Here is a 13,101-nt window from a genome sequence, read left to right as displayed (position 1 = left end):
CTTGCAGATCCCAATATGTTGCAGTTGAAGCAGTTTATGTTGGATAACATTATGATGTATGAATACTGCATAGTACTGTGCAAGGATATGTGATGCTTTACGAAACAGCCCTAAGATCTGTTGGGCTAACAAAAAAGAAGAAAATTGCAAGATCACCAACTGCAATATTGTATTGACAATGAGCTGTTAATGCAGGTGGATATGTTGACCCATTTCACACATCATGATAAACTGTAGTTAATGCTTAGTGTAAATGCCCAAGAGACTCTCGTCACAACACTTCTGTAGCCAGTAAGAGCAACATAGCATGATTCCTGACTTAAGTGTTATGACCAAACTAGGGATCATGGTTTGTTGTGTTCAAACAACAATTAATAAGCAAAGAACAAACCTTGGTGTAACAAAATATGATCTCTGGTTTGGATGTAATGCTAAGTGAGGAATTGTGGTTTGTTGGACCTGTTGGATAAGAGGCGAGGTGCAAAGTGGGGGCTTCTTGTGCATTTATGGTAAACCATTACCATATTGGCCTGAATATAACCCTCACCTTTCCCGCAAATTCTGACCATGAAAAGTGACTTCTATGATATCGCTGCTGAAACAGACATACGGTAGAATGGAACGGGTGTGAGTGCCTGCAGAATTTTAAGGGAGCGGCTTATATTCGGGTGCGGCTTATATTCAGGCCAATATGGCAACTATGGTTTACCATGATGTGTGGACACTGCTACTGTCATGACCATAGCTGCTGTTTTTCTCAGTGTAGATAGATTTCAAGGAGTGAGTAGTTGGATTGGACATCCTGTTGTGGTGTGGTTTGATCTGAACTGTTGCTATTAATTTTCAAAACCATTGATATGCTTATTAATTACAGATATTTATATTTTCCTGTAGCAGGCAATATTAAAGATGGAAGATAATTTGTATTGAACCTCAATTGCTATTGTTGTAGTAGTGTCTTAATTAAAAACTCACCTTTAAAATTTTCCTGTTTCTAGAGGTTCTGCACGAGCAAGAACCATGGCATATTTTGGAGAAGGAAAGGGCCCCATCCATGTGGACAATGTGAAATGTACAGGCAATGAAAGATCTCTTGCTGACTGCATTAAACAGGATATTGGCAGACACAATTGTCGTCATAGTGAAGATGCAGGGGTGATCTGTGACTACCTTAGCAAGAAGGCACCTGCAAACAGTAATAAAGGTGAAGTGGGTATCATATTGATTTCTTCAGTGCTTGCTGGAAGGAGGAAAAAATATATTGATGTGGATTGTGTGTTGTTGTTTTTTTAATAAAAAAGATACAGAAGTAGTGGGCCAGCCCTAGTAATGGCGTACAGAAAACAAGCCAACAATTGAAATAGTGCTCTGCTGTTTCCTGATGGGAGACTCTAATGTCTATGATTTCATTCCTGCATAGATTCTCTTTCTTCTGTGTGTGGTTTGAGGTTACTGCATCGTCGGCAGAAGCGGATCATAGGAGGGAAAAATTCTTTAAGGTAAATGGAGCAATTTTTTAAAAAATGATACTTGGGCAAAAAGCTATTAGCTTGGATTCAAAGAACCAGAGTGTGAGAAGGCGAGGGCCTTAGCTCAGTCATAGGGCACACACCTTGCTCGCAGGTGGTCCCAGGCTCATTTCTTGTCATTTCCAGGTGAGATGCAGGGACAATCTTGTTTGCAAGAAAACATGTAACTCAAGAAGAGCTAGTTTTATTGGTTTACAATAGGAGAAAAGACTGCCGCTTGCCGAATAATTCACAAATGTAATCTTAATTCAGAATATCACTTAACAAGTCTCATCAGTTCATGTCGCTGAACAGATTTTGCAGCTCTTGCGGGGGAGAGAGGTAAGCTGCAGAACTACTGAAAACAAAGCACAAGAGAAGGTGCTGTATCAAAGAGAAGGCGCCAGTTGCTACTCCACATAGACCCTTATATTGCATGGAATATTAAGTTGAATTATTTTTGTTCTCTTTCTAGAGGTGGATGGCCCTGGCAAGTTGCTCTGCGCTTGAAATCATCCCATGGTGATGGAAGATTGCTGTGTGGTGCCACTCTCATCAGCAGCTGCTGGGTGCTTACGGCAGCACACTGTTTTAAGAGGTACCATTGCATGATTTGCAGGTGGCTATGTATTGGTCATTAGTATAGGAAGGAGACCAGTGCAAGGAAGACAAAGACCCTACTGACAGTTAATTTTGAGATTCAGCCAAGAGCACTGTATGTCCAGCCATTCCAGGCCAGTGCAGAAACATTAATTGGGTCCTTCAGTCAGGATTTGAATTTGCTCAGCAGCAACCCAGTGAGACAGAGTAAAGCATGACCAGTGATCAAAACCAGGCTCAGTATTGTAGCTTAAATGAATCAATAGTAAATGAATCAATAATTTTATTAGTGTTACAATGCTTCACTTAAGGCATATAGAAAATGTCATTTTGAAAATTGCAGAAAATTAACTATCAGCAGTGAAATACAGTAGGAAATAATCCATAATAATGACACAATTCATCATAATTTAATTAGTTCATAAACTAACAGTTGTATTTACAAATCAAGCAACCAGTTACATAGCGCAACAGAACCGCCAGGTTCTCCAGGTACTAAGCATTTTGAAATAAAGTTGATCATTGCCAGTCCAGGACAGTAAGTTTATATATTGTGCCTTTCAACTGGGCAAAAGCTTGTGACTGGCTGACTCAGTTACAAAGTCCATGGTAAGTTCAAGCAACTGATGAGTGGGCAGCCCTGTGGAGGATGGCGGAGCTCAGCCTTCTAAACAGATCCTGTTCTCAACCTGATTTAGATTTTGAAATTCCCTTAACATTCAACAACATTGGGGTTAAAAAAAGAGTAATTGTTTTCTTGCTTCTAGTGCATATAAAGCTACCTTGTAGGTAACAAACGTTGGCTACTGGCTACATTGGCCAGTAGGAATATCTAAAAGGTATTTTAACATAGCCTCCCGTCCGCACCCACTCCCTGTCCAAATTCAGAGGATCAGAAATAAAGTGGAAGTTGATGTAGTAGTTTAAAATAACTTAAGCATAGATCATAGAGTATGTGTGAAGTGGATCTACTGTACAAGCATGATATGTAGTCTAGATGTCTTAAAAGCTTCGTTATAGTACAGCATCATTCAAACTTGACTGAGATGAATAGAACTTTCTCTTAAAATGATGAAAAGTTACTAAATATGCAGAGTAAAGAGAGACAAATTTAACAGCAAGTTTCTCTAGCTGCATTGCATTTCTGCCTTTGGGACCCACTTGAGAAAGCTGAGACTGTGGTGCAAGGGCTGAGCCAGTCGCAAAATGTTGGCAGATGCAGGCAAAGTTTGGCATAATCAGCTAGCAAGCACTGACACCATTTTCTACCAATATCAAATTCACCTTTGGAAATTGTTAAGTTTCTTTCCCACAGCGTTTTTCTTTGCAATGAGTTCCATAGCTCAGCTCTTGCAACTTCCTGTAGGGCAATTGTGTTTCACAGTGATGGTTATTATCAGTCTGTCAGTGACTACTTAATACAAGAAGTCCTCAGAGGAGGCTGTATGCATGCTTACAGTGGTGCTTATGTTTACAATAGTCTAAAGAGTGTGTAAAAATTGGCTAAGGGACTGGTAACTTCAGCCAAATTGTTATCCTCTTAGTATATAATCTCACCCGCTGAAGAGGTGATGTGGGGAGTGGAATTTGACAGGGAACCTAATCCGTTCCTGTATCAGGATGCTTTTTAAACTCCATTTATACATCTGCTCTGTGAATAATCTGCCGCATGGCAGAGCATGTACACATAAAATGCTCTGCAGCCTTTACTTTTGGGCTTTCTTCCTAAACCAGTGTGAGTTCACCGCAAAAGAACAACTGTGCTATCTCTTATTTCCCAGCCTACACATGTGGTGCTGTTTCAGGACATTGCATTGACAGAAAGCACCTTAACTAGGCCAGATACTGAAAAAGAACTGCAACAGATTTCCAGCACTGAGGAGCTCATGTAGGACCCATACTCTGGAGTTTCGAAATTCTGCAGCACTTAGGTCACACAATATTATTTGCATATTCTCACACAAGCATACACACAAATGTCTCCTAATCTGTCCTAATCATTTGTCACCCAAAATCTGCCAAATTATACAAAATGTAATCTGTTCTATACAGCAGTGTAGCTAGCCACTAGGGCAGATGTAAGCCGCACGATGCCTTTTCGGGCAGCGCAGAGCTTGCAATGCAGTCTGCCCACTGCCTCTCCATCAGCTGTTTCGGGCAGTGCAGAGACGTGTGGCTCGGGCACACTGCAGGCCCCGTGGTAAGTGCAACCCCCCACGGTGTGGCGCCCACTGTGCCTCCCCCCCCCCCAGCTATGCCTCTGGTTCTATATATCTGTATGTGTGTATATATATATATATATGCTTTCGTAGATTTTCACGGGTACAGGAATGCAGGTTTTGGTGTCTTCGGGTGTCTTCCCGTGTAAGAGTCGGGGTGTCTGTGCGACGTTTCGACGAGGTCTCACTCGTCATCTTCAGGCTGGTGCTTTCGGCTTCTTGTTACTGGAACAGAGCAGAATCTGGTGTTTGAGTTCCTATAAATACTGTTGAGGGGTGTGGTGTATAGCCTCCAACGTTGTGGGCAGAGAGGAAGTTCCTAGATTAGTGTGCCTCTTCTTCTTTTGTTCCTTAATTACTTGAGGGATATCTTGAGTGATTTCATGAGTGATATTCTGAATACCACTGGGTGGGTCATTAAGTGTAGATTAGTTGCTAAAGCTTTTGTGTCTTGACCTCTTGAGCTTGTGAAGAGTTTTTCTGAGAAGATGGCTGTGCTGCATTTAGTTGTGCTCTGGCTTGGCTTCGTGTATAGGGGCGAGCTGTGGTTTTTCAGGCACAAAACTGTTCGAAAGCACGTCAAAGTGCAAGTACTCTGGCGGGAAGGTAAACGGCGTTTCCGTGTGCTGCTCTGGTTCTCCACAAATGGCTTAGTCATGCTGGCCACATGACCCGGAAGCTGTACGCCGGCTACCTTGGCCAATAAAGCGAGATGAGCGCCGCAACCCCAGAGTCGGTCACGACTGGACCTAATGGTCAGGGGTCCCTTTACCTTTATATAGGCAATTGCAATGAGAGCTTTTTGCTGCATCATTAAGTAATGAAGTTTAATTCAGTTCTTCTTGTATTCATTACTGTGAACAACTATCCTTCATTCTTCAAAGAAGATTGAAGCAAAGCCACAAGCATTGCCAGAAGGGAGACAAACCACCTCTTTGCTGTGGGTGTCAGAACAGATCATTTGTGATTGAGTTGTGACATTAAGTCAAAGTATTCTATTGATTTCTCTCATTCAGATGGTAGAGTTCCTACAAGTAAATTAATGTCAAGATTCTAGGCTGACAGGTCACTGGAAAACACATTTCCATAGTATTTGAAGAGAGTATCAGAAGTTAGAAATTTCATTGCAAATGAACTTAGGAAATGTGTTTTCCCTCCCTTCATATTATATATCAGGAATACAAATCTCAAACTGGAAAATCAATTGTATTGGGGCAGCAATGCTGTTTTTACCTTTAGCTCAGCTGCTTAGAGTAAGTCACAAGGATTCCCATGAATGATAGCCACAATTTAGATATATGCGAGTATGCCGTGTGAAGGATTTTTATCTTTCTGAAATATCAATGATTCTACAAGTCCTTGCTGCCCTTCACACCATCCTGTGAGAAAACTGTATTTATGAACCTTTTTTTAAAGGTGTCAACATAATTTTTGAATCTCCTTTTTTCTTAAAAAAAAGCATGCCTTTGTTTCAACTCAGAAGATAAATCCTGAAAACAATCTTCATTGACCAGTTAGGAAAATGACACTATTTTTCCTATGGGAAAAACGTGTTCATGTTTTGTTTTTGGTTTTTTTTAAAAAATAGTATAATTAAAATACAATTTGTGGGAAGTGGGTGTTCATGATAACAAGGGTCAATCTTTTCATATTGCACTTTTTATTATTTAACATCAGCTGCATTTTTCCATTTGAATTTCCAGACAAAGGAAATACAGGGGATTTGCAAGAGAACTATACAAAATATTAGTGTTGGGAAAGGGTTTTCTGTCATGTGCCCCCGTTGTTCTTTTCCTCAGTGCTAGATGTCATCCAAAACATGCAAACTCTTTAAACCACATACAATGATGTATTTATTATTGGAGTTCTTAATTCAGTAAAACGGTTTTCTTTAGTCAAAACAGACTGGACTGATTAAATAAATTGACCGTAGTTGACCAGGCCTCTGTGTTTACAGTAGCTGAAACTACTACTAAACTGTAGAGGCGCTTTTTGGTGGGGCGGGGATTTTACAAAAACCTTGTATCTTTAATGAAACTTTCCCAGTGTCTTACCAGAGAAGATCAGTCCAAAGGTGATAGCTTATTTTCTTCTTCTTAGATATGGCAATAATACTCGGAGCTATGTGGTGCGTGTTGGAGACTACCACACATTAGTGCCCGAGGAGTACGAGGAAGAAATTGGAGTACAAGAGATTGTGCAACACAAAGAATATAGGCCCGATAGCAGTGATTATGACATTGCGCTGGTGAGGCTGCAAGGACCCGAAGAGCAGTGCGCTCGCTTTAGCACCCATGTCTTGCCTGCTTGTTTGCCACTCAGACGAGAGAGGCCACAGAAAACTGCTCCTAATTGTTACATCACTGGATGGGGTGACACAGGTAAGGATTGTTTTTACAGCACAAAATATTTTTTTCCTTACTATGGTAAAGTGGGCTTCTTGTCATAACTCACCTACGGGATGAGATAAAAAAATTAAAATTTTAGATTTAAACTTAAGTTTTGATCATTCAACAAGTGTACAAAATATGAAGAAAACTGGATGACACGAGGTAAAAAAAGTTGGATCACTTGATATGGAATGACCCAGCTAGTAAAAGCTTTTCAGACAGGTCTGCCTGGATTTTTGCTTGTAATACCAACTTTTGTTGTTGCTTAGATATGGCAGGTGCTAATTTTTCTATTCTAATGGTGCTCAATGTGTTGCAGTGGATTGTCTAAAATTGTTATGCTGTATCCCACCTTGGGGGATGCGGGTGGCGCTGTGGGTTAAACCACAGAGCCTAGGACTTGCCGATCAGGTTGGCAGTTTGAATCCCCACGACGGGGTGAGCTCCCGTTGCTCGGTCTCTGCTCCTGCCAATCTAGCAGTTCAAAAGCACATCAAAGTGCAAGTAGATAAATAGGTACCGCTCCTGCGGGAAGATGAACGGCATTTCCGTGCACTGCTCTGGTTCGCCAGAATTGGCTTAGTCATGGTGGCCAAATGACCCGGAAGCTGTACACTGGCTGCCTCGGCCAATAAAGTGAGATGAGCGCCGCAACCCCAGAGTCGGTCACGACTGGACCTAATGGTCAGGGGCCCCTTTACCTATCCCACCTTGGCAACTTCTGGTTTAAGGGAATTGTTTGCACAAGTCTCAGAGTCAAGTATTCCTGCACAGAATTTTAAAATACTGCAAAAAGTTGCCTTCTACTGCTAGTGAGGTGGCTTGGGAGAGATAAATGAAAGGTATGGGTTCCATTGCATCCACATACTTTTTTATTATAGTTTTTGTCCAGTTTTTCTTATAGAAAGATGGCCGGAAATAACCTAATATATACCGTAGTTTTGTGGTATCTCCCTCCAAAAAACCCAACAAAAAAACCATTGTCAATTACAAAGACCCTACTAAGTGTGAAAACAATGCTACATGGCAATTGTACTGGCGTAGAAATAACATGTCTGGAGGGAATGCAGAAGACTGCAATAATTCTAACACACATTTCACATTCAGTATGTCAAAGCCTGTATTTTTCTACCACAGGAAGAGCTTACTCAAGAACATTGCAACAAGCTGCCATCCCTCTGCTTCCTAAAAGAATCTGTGAAGAACGCTATCGGACAAGGTTCACAGGAAGGATGCTCTGTGCTGGTAGCCTCCAAGAGCAGAAGCGTGTGGACAGCTGCCAGGGAGACAGTGGTGGGCCGCTCATGTGTGAACGCCCTGGAGAAAGTTGGGTTGTATATGGGGTGACCTCCTGGGGTTATGGCTGTGGAGTCAAAGACTCTCCAGGTGTCTATACCAAAGTTTCCTCCTTTGTACCTTGGATAAGAAGTGTGACCAAACTATGACCATGCTCGCGTCACTGACCACTAACAGCACAGTCAGTACAAAGCTGTACACATTTTTCTGTGTATGCTTATTTTGTTGGATAATATGGTAGTTCATCTTAAAGTAATGTTGACTTACATTGAAACATGGGGGGAAGTAATACTTATTGTGTTCCCCTCATCCATGAAATCCCCAACGAATAGCACATTTAAATAATTGCACAAATAGTTCTCGATATACATATGAACATGACCTGTCCAATTTAAATGTGTAAAGTGGTAAAATATCAATGCGCAATATCCATAAAGATTTTATGAGAATACACTTTTTAGACAGAGTAAAATAAAGCTTCACTAATTTACTCTCATCACACTGGCTTGTAATATATATAGCAGACAGGCCCAACTTTTTGTACTCATTTGTAAGAGCTTTTCTTTTTGCCTTTCTGCAAGGCTTCAGACACACTAGATTGTGCTTACTACTAGCTTTCCATTAGATTTACATGACCTAGAACTAAGGCTTTCTTTTCAGACAACAAATCCTTCCATGATCCCTTTGCATGAGGCTATAGAAAAGATTTCATGACTCAAACCATTATGTAGCACCCAGAATGGACTTTAAAAATACAAAGAATCAATTTTACTTCAACCCGAGCTTCAAGTTTAATTATAAAATAGGAAACTGCATTATTTATGAACTGTAAGACTCTATAACCATTTGTTTGTTCCAATTGAATTTTTAAATGTTTTTAAAGATATAGCAATAACTGTGTCAAGAGGGTGATTGGTAGTTCCCAATCAACTGGTTATATACCGTACCTGTGAGATTGGTGTCTTTCCTTCACAAAATTCCTAATTGCAATGTGTCGGCCTTTGGGTGCTTCCTAGTTATGATAGGTGTGCATTTATGTACTCAGTGATGTTTCTACATGTATGGGTATGTTTTGTTGCATTTTTTACCTAATACCTCAGCATCGTTTGAAAAGTACATGGGTTTGAAAAGAACCCAGATGACTGGTTTATATGGGAAGAATGTCAATGCAATAAATATAAAAATCCCCAAGAAAAACATTTGGCCCCATATGGCAAAGTATACAAATGTGGCAAAGAGCTATGCCTAACTTAAACATAAATTTTGTGCTCTATATGGATACTTCTCCATTTATATAGCTTTCTGTAACTTTCCACTTGGTACTTGATTTTATGTTAGGCAGTCTTCACCCTTATGAAACAAAGCAGTTCTTTAATGAAATGTAAACTGCTAAATTGATTGTTTTTAATAAAACAATAGCCACCTAAGTACAGGGGCTGGGATAGGTCTTCTAAAAGTATGTTGGACATTCAAGGTGCTAGGCTATTTTTCCCTTTTCAAAACTATGTTGTATTAGCTAAATCATTTTTACTAGAAATGTGATTTGAAAACTTCCTGAGTTCAACATTTTGTTTTAAACTCGGCTGACCTTACTTATCAAGCAATTTCAGTATGTCTAAGCATTTAGCAGTACAGTACACTCAAACACTTACCTAGAAAGTATGGTTTTCAATCTTACTGAAGTCTTTGTCACAATTTTATATTTTGATCAAAGCCATAAAATGTAACTCGCACAATAAAACCTGCCATTTATTGAAGTCTTTGTTATAAGCTTAAAGTGAAGATTTCACTTTTAAGATATAGATCTCAACGTGCACCTACATTTGTTTTAAGTGTCAAGTAGGCAAAAATCTCAAACATGCCTGTTGTTTGTCCTAGGAACAAGTAGCTAACTGTGGCCATCATTTTTCTGTATGTCCATTTGAAATCTCATTAACCTTTTGTCCTTTCGTTTAATGCTTTTAGAATCATAGTTGGAATAGACCACAAGGGCCAACGAGTCCAACCCCCTGCCAAGCAGGAAACACCATCAGAGCACTCCTGACATTTGGTTGTCAAGCCTCTGCTTAAAGACCTCCAAAGTAGGAGACTCCACCACACTCCTTGGCAGCAAATTCCACTGTCCAACAGCTCTTACTGTCAGGAAGTTCTTCCTAATGTTTAGGTGGAATCTTCTTTCTTGTAGTTTGGATCCATTGCTCCGTGTCCGCTTCTCTGGAGCAGCAGAAAACAACCTTTCTCCCTCCTCTATATGACATCCTTTTATATATTTGAACATGTCTATCATATCACCCCTTAACCTCCTCTTCTCCAGGCTAAACATGCCCAGCTCCCTTAGCCGTTCCTCATAAGGCATCGTTTCCAGGCCTTTGACCATTTTGGTTGCCCTCCTCTGGACACGTTCCAGTTTGTCCTCCTTGAACTGTGGTGCCCAGAACTGGACACAGTACTCCAGGTGTGGTCTGACCAGAGCAGAATACAGTGGCACTATTACTTCCCTTGATCTAGATGCTATACTCCTATTGATGCAGTCCAGAATTGCATTGGCTTTTTTAGCTGCCACGTCACACTGTTGGCTCATGTCAAGTTTGTGGTCAACCAAGACTCCTAGATCCTTTTCACATGTACTGCTCTCAAGCCAGGTGTCACCCATCTTGTATTTGTGCCTCTCATTTTTGTGCAATACTTTACATTTCTCCCTGTTAAAGTTCATCTTGTTTGTTTTGGCCCAGTTCTCTAATCTGTCAAGGTCGTTTTGAAGTGGGATCCTGCCCTCTGGGGTGTTAGCCACCCCTCCCAGTTTGGTGTCATCTGCAAATTTGATCAGGATGCCCTTGAGTCCATCATCCAAGTCGTTAATAAAGATGTTGAATAAGACCGGGCCCAAGACAGAACTCTGTGGCACCCCACTAGTCACTTTTCTCCAGGATGAAGAGGAACCATTGATGAGCTCTTCTAATCTTCCCCACCCAAATAATACAGCTCTTCTAATCTTCCCCACCCAAATAAGGGAAGTCACCTATCAAACAAAAAACTAAACCTTTCATGGGCTATTCTGTAATTTGTAAGGTTTTCAACTTGGACACATGCAAAGATGCACGTGCTTGCTTCATCTTTTAGTGCTTTTCCAAGTCACAACAGTATTTGTAGAAGACTGAAACTTTCAAAGTAATTTTAATTAAAACACAAGGTATGTGTACTGTGATTCTATCCCTTTAAAGGGACCCAAGTATGTACAAGGTTGCAATTAATTTAAGGAAATGCAAGAGCTGCTATCAGGGCAAATCACAGATATCAAAGCCCACTTTTAATTTATGTAGCCCATAGTACATTGGTACCTCGGGTTAAGAACTTAATTCGTTCTGGAGTTCTGTTCTTAACCTGAAGCACCACTTTAGCTAATGGGACCTCCTGCTGCCACTGCTGCACGATTTCTGGAAGCAAAGTTCTTAACCCAAGGTAATATTCCTGGGTTAGTGGAGTCTGTAACTGGAAGCGTATGTAACCCGAGGTACCACTGTATCTTGTGCTAACATTTCCCCATTTCAACACCACCACCACCCCCTTGTGGACAAACTGAAATGTATCTAACCTGTATGTAAATTACAGGCAATCCATCATTTCAGCTCACAAGCCAGATTTGTCTTTCACTTTTAGCTGCCTGGAGGTCACCTGCTCCATCAAAAATACTCCATCCTTACTTGATGTTATGCCTAGAACTCTTTCAAAACACTAGTGTGATGTTATCTCTCCTTTCATTCAAATTAACACTCCAAACTGTTTCTACAGGGCAGCCAACATGGTGCCCTCCAAATATTACTCCAACATTCACCCCTGTCCATGCAGGCTAAGGCAGAGGGAAAATCCACTCCACTACAAACATTCAACTGTTTGTAGGCTCTGTTACACTATTGCACAGGAATGGTTTTTTTCAAATGACTTCAATGAAAAGTGCCTTTGAGATTCCTATTTTGTAAAGCACCACACACACTGATGCATTTGCAACACCTACTACTGTGATCAGCCAGGTTAAAACCAAGCAACTAAAATGGGAAAACAGTAAATAATTGCAAACCATTTTAATTTTATTGTATCAAAACCACAACATAAGGCAATATATACACATAAAAATACAAACTGAGGAGGCACTTTCCTCAATTTACTCCACAGCAGTTAAAGTGCCTTTACAAAGCAAACAAATCTTATACATTAATTTCAATTATTTAAACTGTATTCACTTGTAATATTTACAGCTTATAATAACTTTGTTTCAGGCACTTTAAATTTCATAACTACCCTGTTAACACACACTTTTAGCAGAAGCACGTGCCACTTCCACTGCCCATCTTCAAACTCAAGAGTAGCAAGCACATATATCCTGCAAAAAGAAAAAAAGGATGCTAAGTTTTACAGCCCATCAAGATTTTGTTATCGCAACTCATTTTTAAAGATGAAGGAAATTATTAAGTTAGATTGTTTATGTATAGAAGTAATTTAGTGCAATCAAGTTGTATTTAAATATTTGTCCGCAAATAGCACTGCGAAAGACTAAGCAGCTGGTCAAATGCCACACTCCCAAGGATACTAATTAAAGATGTCATGCATGCCTTCTTAGTTATCAGCTCTAATTTCAAAAGCACTTTCACAGACTGTGCTAGTTTTGAAGAGGGCTTTTGGAGTAACATTGGAAGATGACCTTGAGACTCGCTTGTAAGAGAATTCCAATTCAAAACCCAAAGCCAGTGCAGTTAGAAGAGGAAGGAGGCTCCCCAACAGAAGCTTAACTGCCGAAAACGGCAAGTTCAAGGAGGCTCAATACGACCGCTTTTTAGGCCACAAGGTCACCCCCAAGCAAGGCCCTTTAGTAAGGAGTGCGCAGCTGACTCTTACCCGATATTATCATTGAAACTTTCAGCACTTTGCAATAATTACCAAAAAAACTTAATCTCACAACTGTGGGTAGCTTCAAAGCAAGCCACATTTGTACATTGACAAGGGGCTGATGGGGCAACTCGTTTTATGAAGGCGACCTCCCTTCCCTCCCCATTCCAGGCGACGATCCCTCAGCGCGGCGCCTCTGTTACTTGC

General features: G+C 40.5%; 1 protein-coding gene across 1 annotated transcript in view; it reads left to right on the top strand.

Annotated features, from left to right (window-relative positions):
• Positions 1 to 9,770, top strand: part of PRSS12 (serine protease 12) — a 43,725-nt gene extending 33,955 nt beyond the window's left edge. The window contains 5 exon segments of the mRNA XM_082237134.1: positions 999 to 1,204; positions 1,421 to 1,499; positions 1,984 to 2,106; positions 6,428 to 6,708; positions 7,855 to 9,770. Coding sequence (XP_082093260.1) covers positions 999 to 1,204; positions 1,421 to 1,499; positions 1,984 to 2,106; positions 6,428 to 6,708; positions 7,855 to 8,162 — 997 coding nt within the window. The 3' untranslated portion in view covers positions 8,163 to 9,770.
• The last annotated feature ends 3,331 nt before the right edge of the window (positions 9,771 to 13,101 follow it).

Source organism: Podarcis vaucheri (genome assembly GCF_965113315.1).
Source record: "Podarcis vaucheri genome assembly, chromosome: 9".
Classification (NCBI taxonomy): Eukaryota; Metazoa; Chordata; class Lepidosauria; order Squamata; family Lacertidae; genus Podarcis; species Podarcis vaucheri.
The sequence above is the reverse complement of the archived record's forward strand: the minus strand, read 5'-3'. Positions and strand labels throughout refer to the sequence as shown.